General features: G+C 61.4%; 4 protein-coding genes across 4 annotated transcripts; all 4 read left to right on the plus strand.

Annotated features, from left to right (window-relative positions):
* Positions 1 to 29: 29 nt before the first annotated feature.
* VTJ83DRAFT_6145 (uncharacterized protein) lies at positions 30 to 7592 on the plus strand (the record flags this gene model as incomplete). The annotated part of the gene is made up of 2 exons (XM_071012824.1): positions 30 to 185; positions 261 to 7592. The coding sequence occupies 2 exons, from the start codon at positions 30 to 32 to the stop codon at positions 7590 to 7592; spliced, it is 7488 nt and encodes a 2495-aa protein (XP_070865520.1).
* Positions 7593 to 9112: 1520 nt separating this feature from the next.
* Positions 9113 to 9391, plus strand: VTJ83DRAFT_6146 (uncharacterized protein; the record flags this gene model as incomplete). Its single annotated transcript, XM_071012825.1, has 2 exons — positions 9113 to 9161; positions 9231 to 9391. 2 exons carry the CDS (start codon positions 9113 to 9115, stop codon positions 9389 to 9391), a joined length of 210 nt encoding a protein of 69 aa, XP_070865521.1.
* A 1898-nt stretch (positions 9392 to 11289) lies between these two features.
* Positions 11290 to 13164, plus strand: VTJ83DRAFT_6147 (uncharacterized protein; the record flags this gene model as incomplete). The annotated part of the gene is made up of 3 exons (XM_071012826.1): positions 11290 to 11549; positions 11668 to 11934; positions 12018 to 13164. 3 exons carry the CDS (start codon positions 11290 to 11292, stop codon positions 13162 to 13164), a joined length of 1674 nt encoding a protein of 557 aa, XP_070865522.1.
* A 4341-nt stretch (positions 13165 to 17505) lies between these two features.
* On the plus strand, positions 17506 to 19944 carry VTJ83DRAFT_6148 (uncharacterized protein; the record flags this gene model as incomplete). Its single annotated transcript, XM_071012827.1, has 1 exon — positions 17506 to 19944. The coding sequence occupies one exon, from the start codon at positions 17506 to 17508 to the stop codon at positions 19942 to 19944; it is 2439 nt and encodes an 812-aa protein (XP_070865523.1).
* Between the last annotated feature and the right edge of the window lie 438 nt (positions 19945 to 20382).

The following is a 20382-nucleotide window of genomic DNA, read 5'->3' on the forward strand; positions in this document are numbered from 1 at the left end:
GTGGCAGTTCGCCACACAACAACATCACCATGTCGTATAAGCCTCCTCCATCAGAACCCATTGCCATCGTTGGAACAGGCTGCCGCTTCGCCGGCCGCGTCACAAATGTATCTCAACTCTGGGAGCTTCTCGTTCACCCAACCGACCTGTCAAGGGAAGTGCCCCTCGAGCGGTTCAACATCCGTGTAAGTCGCAATCGCGGCCCAGCACCAGAATCAATCATATCACCTCAAGGAGCACTCTCTAATAGCCTTAGGTAGGCGTTTTACCATGCCGATGCAGAGCACCATGGGGCCACCAATTCGCCCAAGGCCTACTTCCTCGACCAGGACCATCGTGTCTTTGACAGCGGCTTCTTTGGAATCTCGCCGAAAGAGGCCGAGGCCATTGATCCCCAGCAGCGCATGACCCTGGAAGTCGTGTACGAGGCCCTCGAGTCTGCCGGGTACTCTCTGCGCCGTTACGCTGGCTCCAATGTCGGCGTCTTTGCCGGCCTCATGACCAACGACTACGAGACTCTCGCTCAACGCGACGAGCTCAACGTCAGCCAGTACTGCGCCACCGGCAACGCCCGGTCCATCTTGTCGAACCGTGTATCCTACTTCTTCGACTGGCGGGGCCCTTCGTTTACCGTGGACACGGCCTGCTCATCCAGCCTCGTCGCCCTGCACCAGGCGGTTCTGAGCCTCCGCGCCGGAGAGTGCACCATGGCCTGCGTTGCAGGAGCCAATCTCATACTCGCCCCCGAGCCGTTCATTGCCGAGTCCAAAATGCGCATGCTCAGCCCGACTGGCCACTGCCGCATGTGGGACGCATCGGCCGACGGCTACGCCCGTGGCGATGGCATCGCCGCCATCCTCATCAAGACCCTGAAGCAGGCCATCGACGACGGCGATCACATCGAGGCCATCATCCGAGAAACCGCCATCAACTCGGACGGCCACACGCGCGGTATCACCATGCCCAGCTGGGAGGCCCAGTCGCGTCTGATTCGGGATACCTACCGCCGAGCCGGCCTGGACGCTCGCAACCCTGACGACCGCTGTCAGTACTTTGAGGCCCACGGCGCGGGGACCCCCGCCGGTGATCCCAACGAGGCGCGTGCCATCGAGGATGCCTTCTTCAAGGGCTGCGACCAAAGAGCGCTTCGGAGCTCGCACGCGACCCGCAGGCTGCTGGTTGGGTCCGTCAAGACCGTCGTCGGCCACACCGAGGGCGCCGCCGGACTGGCAAGCCTGCTCAAGGTGGTGGAGAGCATGCGTCACAAGACAGTTCCGCCAAACCTCCACCACGAAACCCTCAGTCCGGCCGTCCAGCCTTACCGCTTCCACTTGGAGGTCCCCACGGGAGCTTTGCCGTGGCCTCAGCCTCCTGCTGGTCAACCCAGGCGCGGAAGCGTCAACTCGTTCGGCTTCGGGGGAACCAATGCGCACGCCATCATCGAAGAGTACGTGCCCGAGATCCACAACCGCATCGTGGGATTCTCCTCGCCGACCATCCATGGCTGCCTCGGAGGCTCTTACCTCGGCCCTTCGTCTCCAAGCCACCGCGTCATGTTGCCGCTCTTGCTCTCTGCCCCCTCACAGACATCGCTCGTCGCAGTCATCAAAGCGTATCGCGACCATCTTGCTCAGCATCCCGCGTTGGACTATGCAGAGGTGGCCTGGCACGTTCATGCTCATCGCAGCGCCTTCCGCTACCGCGTGGCCGTCGTAAGCCTCTCGACGTCCGGCACCATCGACACGCTCGATTCCCTTCTTGCAGCGGCAAGGGCGTCACCCAACCCCAATATCGGTGCCAGGGTCCGATCTGGGAACGACAAACTGCGTATCCTCGGCACCTTCACGGGCCAGGGCGCCCAATGGGCCACCATGTCGCGTGGTCTGTTCCGGTCATCGCAGGTCTTTGCTGATTCGATCCGCTACCTCAACATGATCCTCCAGACCTGCCCTGACCCGCCCTCGTGGACTCTGGAGAGTGAGATTTTGGCCGACGAAAGCACGTCCCGCGTCTGCGACGCGGAAGTCTCTCAGCCTCTCTGCACGGCGATTCAAATCGCGCTTGTCGACCTCTTGCGGTACATGGGCATCCGCTTCGCGGCCGTTGTTGGCCATTCGTCGGGGGAGATCGCTGCAGCCTACGCAGCGGGCAGGCTCAGCGCTCGCGGCGCCATTCTCATTGCGTATTACCGAGGTATATGCGTCCAGAAAGCCCACGGCCCCGACGGAAAACCGGGAGGCATGCTGGTCGCAGGCCTGACCAAAGAAGAGGCTGTCAAGCTGTGCAGAAGTGAGTTGTATTACAATCGTCTTTGGCTCGCTGCGATCAACGCGCCTTCTAGCGTAACGCTCGCGGGAGATGCCGACGTCATCCAGGAGGTATCCGCACAGCTCGACGGGCAGAACAAATTCGTGCGCATTCTCAGCATCGATAAAGCCTACCACTCGCCGCACATGGAGAGCGCCTCCGTCAGCTACCTCGACAAGCTGACCGCCTGCAGCATCCGACCCGAGGGCGGCAACGGCATCGATTGGATATCGAGCGTGTACGGTTGGGGTGAGCCGTCCATGGAGCAGCTCTCGGGCCGCTACTGGACCGACAATATGGCCAACCCGGTCTTGTTCTGCGACGCCGTCGGCACTGCCGTCAAGATGCTCGGGCCGTTCGACTGCGCCGTGGAAGTTGGTCCTCACCCTGTTCTCAAGAGACCCGTTGCTCAGACGATGAAGCACCGGGGAAGTGAGGCGATTCCGTACTGCGGCTTGCTCGACCGTACCATGGACGACCGCGAGGCATTTGCTACGTTCCTTGGCTGGGTGTGGACGCGCTTTGGGCTTTCTGGCGACGCTGATCCTGTACGGCGTTTTGTTGTGGGCTCCAGGCAGCCCGAGCTGATCCACGCCCGTCTGCCCAATGCCCCGCGTTATCCGTGGGATCACTCCCAGATCTTCTACCGTGAGTCGCGCATTACTCGCCAGTACCACTTCAAGACCGACAAGCCCCATGAACTCCTGGGGGTCCGGACCCGCGACGACAACAAGCATCAGCTGCGCTGGCGCAACATTCTCAAGTTTGAGCGCATCCCATGGGTCAGCCACCACACCATCCAGGGCCATGCCTTGCTCCCGGCCTCGGCGTACCTGGTGATGGCCTTTGATGCTGCGAAGGCCGCACTGGCCGGCCGTCAGGCTGCTGTGGTTGAGCTCCGGAACCTCAAGCTCTCCCACGGTATCGTCATGGAGCCCGACTCCCCGGGTGTTGAGGTCTTGTTTGACTTGACCCTCCACCATGACGCACAAGACACCCTGGAAGCGTCTTTTACGCTGTGCTCAGCCATCGCCGACGGCCGCACCGACATGAAGCGCAACTTCAGCGGCCAGCTCAGCATTTTCCTTGGAGAAGCTTCGGCAGCCTCCTTGCCTCCCAGGCAGACAGCCCAGACTGAGATGCTGCCTGCCAGCCCTCAGAGGTTCTACAAGGCGATGAAAGACGTCGGTCTTGCCTACACCGGGCCATTCCATGCCCTCCGGACCCTCGGCCGGCGGTACCGCTTCGCGACGGCGACGGTGAGCAGACGCCACAATGACGACACCACGGCCTTGGATCTTAGCCCAGCCACGTTGGACGCCTGCTTTCAGACGGCTTTCGTCACCATCTCATCTCCGGGCGACAATGCCATTTGGACTTCCTTTCTCCCGGTGGAGCTGGGGTGCGTCCGCTTCAACCTCGCGGCTGTTGATGGAACCAGCAGCGCGGAGGACACTCTCAAGGTCGATGCATACCTGACGGGCACCGCGCCGGCAACTGAGCATAGCTCCGCGTCGCTCACAGCGGATATTGAGATTTTTGACAGCCACGGCACCATGGAGATCCAGGTTCAGGGCTTGACGGCGGCGTCGATCGGCTCGACCAAGCTGGAGAACGATTACGAGCTCTACCTTACGACCAAGCTCGACCTCGACCCGGACGATAAGATTGTCTGCGCCGGCTCCAAGAGTATGGAGGTTACCAACCACGTCTTGATTGAGAGCTGCGAGCGTGTGGCAACCTTTTATCTTGAAAAGGACCAAAACGAACCCGTCTCAACCCCTTGGCCCGACGACACCGAGGAGAGCATTCGCCAGTTCATCCATTCATCGCCCTACTTTCCCGTTCTTGAGCACATCCGGGACCTAATCCAGAGTCAACCCGACCACTTAGAGCAAAGAATCCCCGCCGTCATGGCCTCGGCCCATCACCTCGTGGCTCTCCAGCGCCACATGTCCCGCATCATTCGCCAGATTTCCCACAAGTACCCGCGCATGCGCGTACTAGGCCTCACCGACCCAGCCTTGGGGTTGACAGAGCACATCCTCGCTGGCCTGGGCGAGTCGTTTGACTCCTACTGCATCGGCACAGACCCCGAGCCGAACCTCGAAGTCCGCCTCCCGGCCAGCGACGCCATCCGCAGCAGGATTGTCGCTGAAAAGCTCAACCTGCACTACGCAGGAGCCGACGCCGACTGGTACGATCTGGTCATCCTGGCCACCTCATTGATCAACCCGTACCGGAGAAAAGAGGCGCTCATGGCTGCGCGCGCCAGGACAAGGCCGGGAGGGTTCCTCATTCTGGTAGGCGTCCCGAACAGCGAGCTGGGCAGCGGCGGAGAGACCGCGCATCAGTGGACGGGGAGCCCGGGCTCATGGCCTGCGCTGCTGAATGATGCCGGGTTTGGGTACGGCATGGCCAACAGCCACCAGTCGTTGTCGGGTAAGTTTGAGGTGGTTGTGCGGCAGGCCGAGTCGTTTGTGAAACGCGCCCTGCTGCATCCGTTTGCGTACCTAAGCGACGAGGAAAAGTTGGCTGAAGGGTTGCTCATCATCGGCGGCGGCGGCGGTGGCGGCGGCAACGACGACGACGTTGGTGGTGATGACTGGTCCCCCGCGGCTCAGCTCGTGGCGGGTGTGCGACGCGTTCTTGGTCCGCGGTGCGACGGCCACGTCTGCACGGCGTCGTCACTCGATGCGATCAAAGATATCAAGGCGCTGGACCCGGTGTCTGCGGTCATCATGCTGCAGGACCTTGAGGAGCCGGTTTTTGCGAGCCTAACCGAGCAGCGTATGGACGTGTTGCGCGCCCTCTTCCGCCCCCATGCCACCATCCTTTGGGTGACGCGTGGCGCAAGGTATGCCAACCCCTACCATGCGGCGTCGTTGGGGTTTACGAGGACCATCGTCGCCGAGACACCTGGCTTGGTGATGCAGATGTTGGACCTCGGCCCTCCTGAGGATGGGGTCATGGATGCGGATGTGGCAGCTTCCGTCGAAGCGGTGACGGAATGCTTTGCGCGGATGGCGATGCGCAGGCTGGTCCATGATGAGGAGGAGGAGGAGGAGGATGCGGACATTGCGCCGCTGTGGGTGACCGAGCCGGAGGTGTATGTTGAGAAGGGTAGGAGGTACGTTGCGAGGGTTGTGCCCTGGAAAGAGGCCAATGCGCGTGTCAACGCAGCGAGGAGAAGGATTGAAACGACGACCAACACGCTTGACAAGGTGGTGGAACTCGTGCCGGCCGAGACGATGAGCAATACTAGCGCGCCGGAACGGTACCAGCTGGAAGTGAAAGGTCTCGACACTTTCCCGCCAACGCCTGGATGTCGACGCATAAAGGTCGACTACAGCACGGCGGTTGCGTTTGAGATTTGCTGGGCGCCCTCGTACCTGGTGGCTGGGCGCGACACTGACACGGGGAGGGCGTACATCGCGCTGGCCCCAAGGCTGGGGTCGTTCGTCATGCTCCCGGAGACGTGGTCGAATCCCATCGACACAGCAGAGGTTGACATGCTCGCCGTCCTGGCATGTCTCGCGCGGTACGTTGCGGCCATCGGCATCGAGACCGCGGCAGGGAACCGGCATGTGCTGCTGCTCATTGGATCGGACGTGGCGTTTTCTCAAACTCTCGCCGAGGTCCTAGGCTGGAGCGGCGTGCCGCTGACGGTCGCCTCGACGGACAGGTCCGTGTGCAAGTCCTCACCCGGGACGGCCTACCTGCATCCTGGGGCCAGCGTGAGGGATGTCAGGGCCTTGTGTCCCCTCACCGCCAGCAGCCTCTGGGTGATCGACCTGCTCCCGAGCGGGAGCAAGGTCTCGGAGATGATGGCCCAGTCGATGCCGCGGGGCAGTCGCTACAGCAAGCTCTCGAACCTGCTCGCATCATTGTCGCTACGGCTGTCTGCACATCTCTTCAGGCAGGCTGTCGAATGCGCCGTCGCAAAAGCCGCAGCGAATTCCAGCATGAGCGTCCCTGTTATATCCGTTCCCGAGCTGTTGCGGCAAGGCAGGGACATTTCCCCGCTGCAGCTCATCAGCTGGAAGGCAGAGCGCTTGATCCGTCATGCCGTGAAGCCGCTGGCCGGTGCTCAGCTCCTCAGCCCGTGCAAGACGTACGTGCTTGTCGGCATGACGCGCGACTTTGGCCAGAGCCTATGCGCCCTCCTCGTGGAGCAGGGCGCGCGCCACGTGGTGCTTTGCAGTCGGCACCCTCCCGCTACGCCGCCCGTGTGGCAGACTGAGATGCTCCGACGCGGCGTCGTCGTGCAGTTTGAGGCGCTCGACGTGACCAGCTTGGAGCAGGTCGCATCGCTCAAGAGGCACCTCGCTGCCGCAGGTTTGCCGCCCGTCGGCGGCGTCGTCAACGGTGCCATGATCCTCGAAGACGGCGTGTTTGCGAGCATGTCGCTCGAAAGCTTCCAGCGCGTCATGCGGCCCAAGACCGTCGGATCGGCGAACCTGGATGCGGTTTTTGACGACAAGGACCTCGAGTTCTTCATCATGACGTCGTCGTTTGCGGCGGTTGGCGGGCACGCGGGTCAGGCCAATTACGCGGCTGCGAACATGTACATGAACGGGCTTGCTGCGGTGCGACGCAACAGGGGACTGCCCGGGTCGGTGCTCAACATTGGGGTGATCTACGGCCTCGGGTTCTTGCATCGCGAGAAGGACAACCTGTACCAAGACCTTGAACGCGATGGGTACCCGCCCATTTCGGAGCGGGATCTGCACCACATGTTTGTCGAGGCCATCGTTGCAGGCCAGCCTCTATGGGGTCGGAACGGTGAAGAAGCACAGATCTACGACATCACGACGGGCCTGCGGCGATTTGATGCCAACAACCCGACCCTGCACTGGCACAAGAATCCCCGCTTCTCGCACTTTGTGGTCCGTCGGAATGCCAACGCCACCTCGGGAGACGGAACGACGCAAGACCATCAGCGGTCCTACGGCGGAAGAGCCAGCAACGCGCCCCTTCGCGAGCTCGTCGACCGCGCCTCAACGTGCGAGGAGCTCGTGGCGGTCCTGCTGCCGGCCGTGGCCGAGCGCGTGCGGTACCTGCTTCAGCTCCCCGAGGGCGCGGTGACGGGCGAGCACACCCTGTCGGAACTGGGAGGAGACTCGCTGGCGGCGGTGGAGCTGCGGTCGTGGGTATGGCACCATCTCGGGCGGGACCTGTCGGTGATTCAGGTCATGGGCGGCGCTACGGTCCGGCGGGTGGCGGAGGAGCTGGCGGCCGGAGTGCTGGCTTCCCGGAGGGAGGCCGGGGCCGTTCTTGAGTAGAGAGGGAAGAGATTCAGAACAGGGAGAGGGAAGGGGGATGGAACATGTAGAGGTGCTTGTTGGCGCGAAGGGTGCTGGCGGTACTGAGTAGCACCGTGGGGGATGCAATTTCTTTGCTTGTTTTGTTTTGGCAAAGTATGGCCTGGTGAGGGATGTGCGGAGTGTTTCTGTGCGCATTGTATGTATATTTTTCTCTCCTTTTCTTTTCTTACAGGAGCGTTGAGGCGTTGGGACAAGTAACTAGGAAACGAGAGACAGAGGCGGAGGCTTTCCACTCGATAGGTTCGTGCCGTGTTTGTTGTGTGTGGATTGGGTACGGACATCTCGTCTCTTACAATACATGATGGGCTTTCTTCTGAGACATGGAGCTCTACTGTAATCCAGGAGGCAATCCCTAACATCTTGAAATGAAGAACAGTGGTCATTTCTCTCCACGTGGATTGATCATCTGGACGGAGCACACAAGAGCTGTAGCGGCTGGGGGGGCGAAGCATGAAGCAGCTGAAGATGAAAGTTGCATTGAGGGCCCGAGCAGACGATAGCACTTAGCACTTACTGCTTCCATCGGAGCCATGTAACGCGACCCTAGTAAGGTGCCTTACCTAGTACATAGTGTACACAGTACTGTGTCTGTACACAGCAACCTATGGCAACCCAGGGTTCTGTGGTTCCCGACGACTCGGAGAGAGGCAGCCCAGGTCATGGTCGTCACGACGTATACAGTATTCTCTCCAACCTTGACATGGCTGGCACTCTAGGGAGAACTGGAGCATACTATACACAGTACGCGCATGAGAACTGCTGGGGAAAGGAGGGATGGATGTGGTGGTGGCTTGCGAGGTTCCCGAGGGTGTCTTGCGCTAACTATTGTTGTCGTCTGTCAGGGGGGGGGGGGGGAGGTCGTTTGTTGTCATCTCCCGGAACCGTTGAGGAGGAGTGGGGGGAATAGGAGGCGTCCGGTCCGGGGTCCAAGGGTCCCCACTCCCCCCCGCACTCAAAGTGGAACCCGACGCCGGTTTGACAGCCTCCACTCTCTGCTCCGCTCCACTTGATGGGCACTTTGGCGGCGTCTGGCTTGTGCCTGGCACTAACTATAGTATAGTAACTAACGTTCCAGTCCCCGACTCATTCATTTTCTCGACGCCGAGCTCTGTCTCCTGACCATGACCAGGACGGGAGAAGGAAGACATTCCCCGGAGCTGTACACCGCCATGCACGTACATAGCAACCTCTCCAGGGGCCATGGGAATCCTCCAGCGCCATTCTCCTCGCGTCACCAACACGACGCGCGTCGTGCTCTCACCCAACCCCGCTCGCCTGCCCCGAGAGGACCAGCAGCTTGAGGCGAAGGCCGCTGGTGTCTTCAGGAACCAGCTGGGCCCGCCAGGCCCCGGCCGCCAAGCTGGGTGGCGTTTCGGTATCTTATGGGCGGCTGCCAGAAAAGGGTTGTCCTGCCTTGCCTTGGTGACGATCGGGGGTCTCTCTGGACATGAGAGCTAGTTACTGTGTATAGTACAAGTATGTACACGCCAAAGGATCCGGCGGGAAAGGGGAACTGTGCCGCCCTAGGTTAGTTCTATGTACACAGTACTAGTAGACTCTCCTCAGCGAGACTACGCACTAACTAATCTTCCCCAGGAGTTCATGATGCAGGCCCTGGTCTCTGGAACGAGCAGCATGGGGGTTGTCGTCGTCACCATTTCCATGTCTTTGGGGGCCAGACCTTGTTCCACTCGGGCCCTCAGGGTCATGGCTTCTCGGCCAGCTTGCCGATTCCCGAATCGTCAAAGCTAACTTAGCATCCGCGGATGGAGGCGCTACTTTCGGCGAACATCTCCGAGCACGGTCCTCGACGCCAGGCTGCCAGTTCCCATGTCTTAGCTAGCGTGCCACAAGTGGAAATGGCTTCGGCTGTGAAAGCCGTCACCTGCATCGACAGCGGGGGAAAGTTGGCTTAGCCGTTGCGCTTTGACACGCCGAAACCTTGGTCCTGGAAGGGGGAGGGGGGGGGGGGGGGGGGGGGGGAAACATCACGCATCACGATAGGAACAGCCCCGAGCTGTGTGGTGTTTGAAGTAGCTACCCGTCTTCCCTCGCCAAGAAAAAGGACCCGCATGTGCTCAACCTGTAGATCATAACCCATCCGGGTTCCCGCCAACCAAGGTCCGTCATCCTCAACGTTGCAGACGCGGCCCGTGCGAACGTCTGTGCTCCGTGGCTAGTGAACGGCCTAGGTATCGGGGGGTGAACATGAACCGAACTCCGAACATGTCCAGACATGGCAATCCTCTCCTGTCGTAGCGGACAGTAGAAGCCCAAGGCTTCTCGCTGGAGGCTTCATGGCCGGATCGCTTCTCCTCACAACGGCCACCTAAGACAAACAAGCTCGATACGGTGGGACGATGGCAACCCTATCCACCCGCTGTATCGATCTGATGTTGCTGATCATCGAGTGCGAAAGCCGTCCCCGGTGTCGTCATAGGGAACACAACAAGGCCTCCCACGAGGCGGCGATCCTCGGTTCCGAGCCTCACGTGTGAGAGGCACCCAATGGCCGTGCTCGTCCCCCCTGCTTCACCAAGTGAAGTGTTCACCACGCGGCGATCCTCCAACTTCAAACACCGAGTTTGTCCCTGAGTGCTCAATCCCCATCATCAGCCGCCCGAAATGCTCGGATTTCCCCTGTCCATGGCCCCTAGTGTACACCCGAACACGACCTGCAGCCGTCGCCGATATTGGCCAAGGGCCAACGAGCGTTTGAGTTCTTCCCGCGCTGCTTGACGCCACCGCCCCGTCTTCCCGGCGTCGTCACAACACCCATCCTCGTGCTTTGCCGCTTTGGTGTCACCGCCCCCCTCAAGAAGAATTGCTTTCCACATGCCAATAAAAGATATCGTGGATTCCGAACCCCGGCCTTGTCAGACCAGGGGGAGGGGGAGGGGATTCTCCATGTGGCGTTGCTGACTTGCGTGGGCAAATGTTTCCCCGTCTGTGGTTTGCAGGCCCTTGAGACTGGCGGCTCAGAAGCGATCTCCAGAACAGCCTCCATGGCCGCGTCGCATGAAGCTCTGCCAAACCCATTCCAGACCATGTCGCCGTTAGCGCAGGGAGCCCCATGGGGAGCAGCAAGGTGCTGTGACACCGCGAACGGCTGCCCCAGATGCTAGCAGAGTTACATTGCCTGGGATTCACCCCATCACTAGCGTAGACGTTACTCGTTTTCTCTGCCGCGAAGCCCCCTCCAATGCCCTGGATCCGGTACGCACCAGCCAAACACCTTGACATGGCATGCCATCGCATGGGCGATAAGCGGCACCCGCCCCCGCAATACTTGGGGCGGGCTGCTCCCTGGTGTTCCATCGGGAATGGTGTCTAATGAGATTGACATATCTTTCCTCCCTCCCTCCCTCCCTCCCCCCTCCGGGTGGATATCTCTGGCCGCGCATTTTGCATCTTGCCGCTGCTCGCTCGTTTGCCGGACAACCCGAGGGAGCGCTGACCTGGAGACGTCGTGTGCTACATACTCCGTACACCCTCCGGAGGCTTACATCAGCGCGACGCTCCCGGCCTTGCGGTCCGCAGCGGGCACACATATGCGAGATCCCGCCCCGGCCGCTTCCCTCCACGCAAGATTGGGTGTCATCCGGGAGCGTGCCATCCAAGATCCTACCCGGTGAGCTGGGCAGCCGCAGCAGCCATGAAGGGTTTGTCAGAAGAGGACTCGGCGAGCATCATCGCCATCGAGAGAGGCTGCTCGGCCATCTCGTTGATGGGGTGTCTTTTCGTCCTCGTCACCTTCACCGTCTCGGACGCCTTCCGCCAGCGCGCCATCAACCGCATGGTCTTTTATGCAACCTTTGGCAACATGTTGACCAACGTTGCGACCCTCATGACGACGAGCTTCATCCATAACGTCGACTCGTTCGGCTGCCAGCTTCAGGCCTTCCTCATCCAGGTGTAAGCCGTTGGCCCCCCCCCCCCCCCCCCCCCCCCCCCCCTCAGCTCCTCCTCCCCCCTAATCCCTTGGACAAAGGGCCCTTCCGAAGGATTTTCTCGACTGACAAGCGTGAGCCAGGTTCATGCAAGGCGATGCGTACTGGGCCATGTCCATGGCCATCAACGTGTACCTGACCTTTTACCACAAGTACGACGCACGCCAGCTGCGCAAGATGGAACGCTGGTACTTCCTGGGCTGCTACGGCGTTCCCTTCATCCCGGGCTTCACCTTCTTGTGGGTGTCCCAGGAGGGCAAGGGCCGCCCCTACGGCAACGCCGTCTTGTGGTGCTGGCTGACGCCGGAGTGGGACGTTTGGCGCATCGTCTCGTTTTACGGGCCCATCTGGTGCGTGCCGCCGCTCCTCCGACACGTTTCGTTCCGTTGGCTCTACGGGCCGTTGCTGACGTCCGCTCCCCCCCCCTGACTAGGTTTGCCATCATGGTCGCCATCGTCATCTACATCCGCACCGGGCGCGAGATCTTCCGCAAGCGGCGGAAAATGATCAACTTTAGCTCGTCCGCCACGGCCACCGGCACGGCCGCCGGGGGCGCCGAGCCTTTCTCCCCGCACAACGACTTCTCCCCCGCCTTCAACTTCAAAACCACCGAGGTCACGCAAACCACCGAGATCATCATCCCCGCGCCGGCGCCGACCGCCAATCCCAGGCCAGGCGCCGTCTCGCCGCCGCCGCCGCCCAAGCCTTCCTACAGCGTCACCATCTCCGCCGACGCCCCGGCCCAGCACCACGGCCGCCCCTCCCTCGAGGACTCCGACACGGACATATCGGCAGGCTCCGTCACGCTCGCCGGCGCCCCGAGCCACCCTCAACCCGCCGCTTCCGGCGCCGGCGCCGGCGCCGCCGCCCTCGCCGCCGTGCCCACCAACACCTCCTCTAGCACCCGTCCCAAGCGGCCCCGCCTCTCGACCCAGGTCTCCATCGCCCCGACCGTCACGGCGACCGTCACGTCGATTCACGCGGGCGGCGGCGGCGGAGGCAACCCGCACCAGCGGCGGCGGGCGCACGTCGAGTCGCACAACGCGGCCTGGTCCTACACCAAGTGCGCCGTGCTCTTCTTCACGGTGCTGCTCGTCACGTGGATCCCGTCGTCGGCGAACCGCATGTACAGCGTCGTGCACGGCGGCGAGGTGTCGCGGCCCCTCTTCTTCGCGTCGGCGTTTGTGCTCCCGCTGCAGGGGTTCTGGAACGGCATCATCTACATTGTCACGTCGTGGGCGGCGTGCAAGACCCTTTGGCGGAGCGTGACGGTCGGGGTCGCCGACGCGGCGGAGAGGTGCGGCGGGTGGAGGAGGAGGAGGAGAAGTAGGGTGAGCGTGGTGGAGATTACGGACCTCAAGATGACGAGGACGGGCGGCGGCGGGGATTTGGAGCAGGGACAGCCGCGGCTTCAGCAGCAGCAACAACAACAACAACAACAACAACAGCAGCAACTGGGACAGAGGCGCCCTGTTGGGAAGTGGATGAAGGGCAGGAGCAAGGAGGGGGGGAATAGCGAAGGCACTAGCATGGAGGATCTCACGGGGGACATGCGTCAGGATCGGGTCGAGCATGTTTGATATGGCGAATGAAGGTGATGATGGATGATACCATTTACTTTGTTTCTCTCTCTCTCTCTCTCTCTGCTCGTCCGTCCGTCCGTCTGTCGGTCTCTCGGTTTCTTTCCCTTCAAGCGATACGATACCCCCTCGTTCGGTCTGGCACGGTGATGATGGTTTGGTTGGATCCGGAGGAATCACGATAATAATTCATCAAGGCACCATGAACGCAAGTAGATGGATCTGTACTGTGCGTCACAACCTCACGCCGTTACAATGCCCGTCTTTGTTTTTTTTATTTTCGTAACCCATTTGGAGTTGGATAGGGTCCATGTCCCTGTAACCGTCCACCGGTACCTGGGGTACGCCGTTCACCTTAGAATGCTATTCTCCCATAGAGCGAGTCCAATCGTAGTGGTACGGCGTCGGTGACAAGATTGCCGATGGGCCCGACGTTTCCGGCATCGCAACGCCTCTCCGTGATGCCGTGGTCAAAAACAGCATTGTGTCAGGCCCGGATTTGTGTTTTCCACGAGGCAAGGAGGCATGCTTGAAGAAACATGGCGTTGTGTCACCACCTATGTTTCACCTGGCAGTTCCCAGATGGGAAGACAACGCCAACCTCTCCCTTTCTCCTCAGACGCATGGGACCGTGGGTAGATTGATGGCGCTTCGGCTCCGCTGGGTGAAATCTTGGAACGGATCTTCCCGACGGGCTGGGAGTATTAATAACTCACTGTTGGCATATCCTCGAGTCGAAGGCGGTGGAACCAGCCATAGGGCGGCATGCATGGTTACACACATGCCCAGGAGGGTCCTGGCCGAGGATCTGAGCGCCGAGGATCTGAGAAGCCTGGCCTGGAGGCACATTTACCGATACCAAGGTGTTTCCTGTAGTGCACTGTGCTGTATACAACGAGGATGGATACTTGAATCTTTGCGACGCCCGGTTCCCCGTCAAGACATGGGCCATGGCACAACTGGCTCCGTGAGACTCGGGCTCCTTGGGAGTCATGAAAAGATGGCACGAATCCGTTGCGATCCAAGCTCGTCGAGCATCGTCTCGGGGTGCTCCCGGTCGGCTTGCAACCATGACCCCTGAACGCACGGAGGGTAAGGGGGGGTTCGGCAGCCCAGGATCAAACGAGCCCACAAGATCGGATGAGACAGGCCCCTCCCCGCCAATGGGAAGCGGGCGGTACCAGCCAAAACAGAAGGTTAGGAACGTCGACGATGGGCATAGGGAGGAGGGCTTTTTTATCGGTTGATCTTGTCGAGGGAGGGTGAACGGCACCGCCAGGCGTCGGGGAGGGGTGGGCTGCAAGGGACCGCTGCAACGTCCATCTGCCAAGAAAGGACCTTTTTGCGGGGGAGATTAGCGAGCCGCAAGAGCGCCAGATTGTCGGAACCGGGCCCGGACCAAAGGGACGACGAGCCCTCTTGCTGGGAGCCACGGAGGCGGGCTGCAGGGCAGGGCGGACAGAACGAGGCGGCGATGGGCATCGTGATTTTCCAGGGTCAGCTAGAGACGACGGATCGACCTGAAGCTCGACGAGCAGGAAGCTGGCGCCGAGGGCTTCTTTTCCGATGCCCCCAACGACCCGCTCAGCACCGTCAGCGCCGATCCGCTACCGAAGAGAGGCCGCCGCCGGTATCGCCCCTTGACTCATTGGAGGTACGTATACAAGCCGGCCGGCGACTCCGGGAACCCAACCATGCTTCGCTTAAGGCGCGCCGAGCCAGTTTTTGGGTGATGTCATGAGCGTCACACGGTGCGGCGGCGTCCTGCCCTCGCGAACCCGGATGGGGTTGCCGCGAGAAGCGCGAAACCTGGATGGTTGCCGCCCAACGCAATTTATCCATCCAAAAAAGAAATAAATGAAAGATGGTTAGGTGAGGTCAGGTAGACAGCACGGGCACAGCAGAGGCGGATTTCCAACGGCGGGGGCTCGGGGGTCCCGTCGGTTCCATGCCCGATGACGGCCAGATAAGAATGAGACGGACGGATAGCTACGCGACAGCAAGGTAGGTAACTGCTACCCCAATCAGGTACTATGCCGTACGGACAAGGTGTGCGTGTGCGTGAGCGTGTGCATGTGCATGTGCGTGTGCGTGTGCAAGTATGCGTGATAGAGACAGAGGGAGAGGGAGGGGAAGAAGAAGATGAGGAGGGAGAGGGACGCGAGTGGGAGAGGGAGAGCTGGAGACGAAATGCGCGAGCTGTAAAGGGTGAAACGTGCGCAATCTCTGGCGCAATTTCTGTCAGCCGACCAACTGCCGGCCCCCATAAAGGACGGGACAGAGCGAGGCACCAAGAAGGCCGTGGAACATTGGGCCAAGAGTTCTGTGATTGTGTGCGCTTGCTTCGATCGGCCGTCGGTGGGGCGTGGGTCGGGTCACGGCAGGGCAGGCAGAGGCAGGTTAGGTAGGTTAGGTACTATACTATAGGTTAGGTAGTAGGTCCGGCGGCGGGTTCCCTGGACCGGTTTGTCAGTGCCTGCCCAAAGGGACCAAGATCGGTGAGGGTCGGCGGTGATCCTGACGGCAGCGACCATGGGACATTAGGTACCTTAGGTATATAGTTGGTTGTTACCTTACCCAAACCAGGAGCGAGGGGTGCAGAACAGGCAACTTGACGAAAAGACGAGTCACGAGGATGACAGAAATTTTTGGGCGTCTCGTAAATGTCCTCCGATCCCCGGCACTCAGTCCATCATGGCGTCGAAGCAGGTGTGGAAGGTGTGGAACCCCCCGCGCCGAACGGGGGGTGGGGGGGTGGCTTCCCCGGGGCTTGGCAGGTCTCCATTTCTGTGGATCCCACGCCGCTGTGGGGCCGTCTGTGGACCCACGGCCCCGCCCAGGGTTCCAGGAGTGGATCGCAGGTGGATCCAGGGCAGGCATGGAAGGGACGGGATGGGCAAGAACGCGAGCAAGCAGGACAGCCCACGGCGTCCCCAGGGCAGTCGAAGGAGGGGGAGGGGGACCCCAACGTGGGTCTGGGCCCAAAAAGCGAAAAGCCTTTGTCCTCATTCCGCATTCCACTTCCATCCATCCATCCACCATTCCCATTCATGGATTGTCACTTGTCGGGCTGTTCACGACAGATTGCCCGCCCACCCACCCGTTTGTGCTCGAGTCCAACCCGTCCACCACCCCAACCTCGACCTTGGACACCTTGCCACCTTGCCCAATCGATGAAACATGGAACTGCACAATGCAACGGCATTGCCACGCCCCCGTCAGCGGGTAATATGGGCTATGGCACCGACCGACTCTGTGGTATCCTCCAGTAAGGCACCCTGCCTCCGGTAAGGTACCTGACCTTTTACAGTAGGGTACCTACCGTATATACAGTGCAGCGTCAACCACCCACCCCCCAACAACAACAATAACCCCTAACCAACCCCCCCAATCCAATCATGGACCTATGGGCATGCGATTGCGCACACCTCGGAGCACTTTCGGCGGCTGGCGGCAGCGGCATCGGCGCCCGCACGACCAAAACAAGGGGTCTCGTGAGCTTGTCGTTGGGGATGGACGCCTTTCATGACGGGCATGGCCAAGGCCTGTTCTGGATGCCGGATGCCCGTCAGGCCCAACGTCTGGGTCTCGATCCAGCACCAATGAAGGAGCGGTGAGACGGTTTTTCCCTTTGGACAACACAGCTGAGTTTGTCAATTCTCCCGGAGAAGGCTCCCTGGTCTCCCTGGTCCCCTCGTGCACCCTCCCCGTCCGGCAATGTACATAGGGTAGCAACCAAAACAAACAGGGGCAATTGTTGGGACCGCTTGGTCAGCTGAGACGGGGCGTGGGCGGGCCTAACGTTGCTGTACCACCCTGCCTCCCGCGCCGCCATTGGGATGCCATCGACGGGTCCCTGTCAATGTCCAAGGTCCGCGGGTCATGACGTTGGCTGGGCTGCGTCAAAAGGTGCCGCCGGGCTCGCTCTCACTATTTCTTATCTTCTTCTCGGTCCCCCGCACAGAGCAGGCATCAAACATCCGTCATCAAAAGGAAGAGGCTGTTCGCGCCGCACACCGCACGCCGCACGTCCAAGGGATTTCCCACGTCTCCTTCCCTCAGATCCTCCCCCTTCTTCCGCATCGCTAACGCTTCGAACTCCTCCGATGGACCAAACACCACCGCCACGGCACTTTGGCTTGTGAAAACAAAACACCACCAACACCACCTCCCCCTACCTATTGACCTACCTACCTACCTACCTACCTACCTACCTACCCAAGGTACCTACCTACCCGCACTCGCAGCAACATCCTTCGCCTCCATTGTTTCTGCTGCCCGCCCCCTCCTCTCTTCTCCGTCGCCTGCCCCCCCCCTAGGATACTCCCACCCGCCGCCAGCATGAGAAAGGAGCAGACCTTGTTGCGGCCCTCCAACGATGGCAACCGCTACGAGCTCACCAGCCCGACGGCCATGCCCAAGGCCGGCGGTTTCCTGTGGAACCAAAAGATGATGATCCAGATCACCTGCCGCGGGTACGCCACGGCGCAGTTCATGCAGCCGGAGCCGGCCAAGTACTCGTACGCCCCCAACATCGAAGCCAAGACCTTCATGCAGCCCGAGCCCAACTACTACACCCACCATCCGGGCCGCTTCGTGTACGTCAAGGACCTCCAGACGGGCGAGCTCTTCTCGGCCCCGCACGAGCCCGTCCGCGCCGCCCCGGACCGCTTCGTCTTCTCCGCCGGCAAGACGGACGTCGCCTGGGTCGTCGAGAACATGGGCATCCGCGTCGAGATGGTCATGGGCCTCCCCACCCACGACGTGGCCGAGCTGTGGACCATCAAGGTCACCAACATCTCGGGCCGCCCTCGCCTCCTCAGCGTCACCCCTTACTTCACCATCGGCTACATGTCGTGGATGAACCAGTCGGCCGAGTGGAACGAGGCGCTGACGGGCATCGTCGCCACCTGCGTCACCCCGTACCAAAAGGCCGCCGACTACTTCAAGAACAAGCACCTCAAGGACAAGACGTACTTCCTGTGCGAGACGCGTCCGGACTCGTGGGACGCGTGTCAGCAGGCCTTTGAGGGCGAGGGCGGTCTCCACGACCCCTCGGCCCTGCAGCAGCCGAACCTGAGCTTCAGCGACGCTCGCTACGAGACGCCGACGGCCGCGGTCCAGTACCGCGTGGCCCTCGCCGCCGGCGAAGGGCGCGAGTACCGCTTCATGTTCGGCCCGGCCTTTGACGAGGCCGAGATCAAGACGATGCGCGCGCGCTACCTGAGCAAGGCGGCCTTTGTCCGCACGGCCCAAGAGTACGCCGCGTACATGGACCGCGGGCGGGGCTGCCTGCGCATCGAGACGCCCGACAAGGAGCTCGACAACTTTGTCAACCACTGGCTCCCGCGCCAGGTCTACTATCACGGCGACGTCAACCGCCTGACCACCGACCCGCAGACCCGCAACTACCTCCAGGACAACATGGGCATGAACTACATCCGCCCCGTCGTCTCCCGCCGCGCCTTCATCACGGCCCTGTCGCAGCAGGAGGCCACCGGCGCCATGCCCGACGGCATCCTGCTCGCCGAGGGCGCCGAGCTCAAGTACATCAACCAGATCCCGCACACGGACCACTGCGTCTGGCTGCCCGTCACCCTCGATGTCTACCTGGCCGAGACGGGCGACTACGGCCTCCTCAAGGAGCGCGTCCGCACCGAGAACGGCGACAACTTCACCGTCTTTGAGCGCTTCTGCCGCGCCATGGACTTCCTGCTCAAGATTCGCGACGAGCGCGGCCTGAGCTACATCGCCCAGGGCGACTGGTGCGACCCCATGAACATGGTCGGCTACAAGGGCAAGGGCGTCTCGGGCTGGCTGACCCTGGCCACCGCCTACGCCCTGAACCTGTGGGCCGACGTGTGCGAGCACGAGGGCGCCGCCGACCTGGCCCGCCGCTACCGCCAAGGCGCCCAGGACTGCAACGAGGCCGCCAACCGCCACCTGTGGGACGGCGACTGGTTCGCCCGCGGCATCACCGACGACAACGTCGTCTTTGGCATCCACAAGGACCCCGAGGGTCGCATCTGGCTCAATCCCCAGTCCTTTGCCATCCTCGCCGGCGCCGCCACCCGCGAGCAGATCGCCCGCATCCTCCCTCAGGTCGAGGCCCAGCTCAACACGCCCTACGGCCTCGTCATGTTCTCCCCGGCCTTCTCCAAGATGCGCGAGGACGTTGGCCGCGTCACCCAAAAGGCCATGGGATCCGCCGAGAACGGCGCCGTCTACAACCACGCCGCCGTCTTCTTCGTCTACAGCCTGTACAGGCTCCAGGGCCAGCAGGACCGCGCCTACGCCTACCTCCGCCAGCTGCTGCCGGGCCCCAGCGAGGCCGACTACCGCCAGCGCGGCCAGCTCCCCATCTTCGTGCCCAACTACTACCGCGGCGCCTGGCGCGAGTTCCCCCGCACCGCCGGCCGCTCCAGCCAGCTGTTCAACACGGGCACCGCGTCGTGGGCCTACCGCTGCGTCATCGAGGGCCTGTGCGGCCTGCGCGGCGACGCCCGCGGCCTCGTCATCCGGCCCCAGCTGCCCTCGGCTTGGCAGTCCATCAAGGTGACGCGCGAGTTCCGCGGCGCCACCTTCGAGCTCGACATCCGCCGCGCCGACGTTGCCGACGTGACGGTCCGCTGGGGGGACCAGGTGCTGCCGGACCAGCGCGTCACCAACATCAAGCCCGGCGAGACGTATGAGCTCACGGTGCTTGTCCCGCGACAGGACGTCCCGACGACCAGCCGCGCCACGACCCCTGGCGCCGCGGGCGTATTTAATGCGCACTGATTTTTGTTTGCTTTTTGTTTCCATCCTGTTTCGTTGGGTATTTGTCCCGTGCGTGCGCGCATGGTGAAGGGAGGGAAGAGAAAGGATGGACAGGATAAGGATTATATGGTATACATACACGGATGGGGGCCGGCTGTCTGAATTATTTTTGCACGCACCGCATTTATCTTCATGACCTTCTAATCAGTCATGTTTTAGACAACCCGACGCAGTCGACTTGGCTACCCAAAGAGTTGGCGGCGGGGGTCTTGGGAAGAAAGGGAAAGCCAAACGGACTCGACGAAACTTAACCAGCACGGGTCGCTTATTGCCCATAGGTCCGAAGGGCATGCTATACAAGGGTTTGATGCCATTTCTCTGTGGGTTGGCATTGAATCGAGGCCCATCACGGCTCGTGTACATAGGGAGCTGCAAAATACGGTCTTAATACAGTGTTGC

The sequence above is a fragment of the Remersonia thermophila genome, chromosome 5, assembly GCF_042764415.1.
Source record: "Remersonia thermophila strain ATCC 22073 chromosome 5, whole genome shotgun sequence".
Lineage (NCBI taxonomy): Eukaryota > Fungi > Ascomycota > Sordariomycetes > Sordariales > Chaetomiaceae > Remersonia > Remersonia thermophila.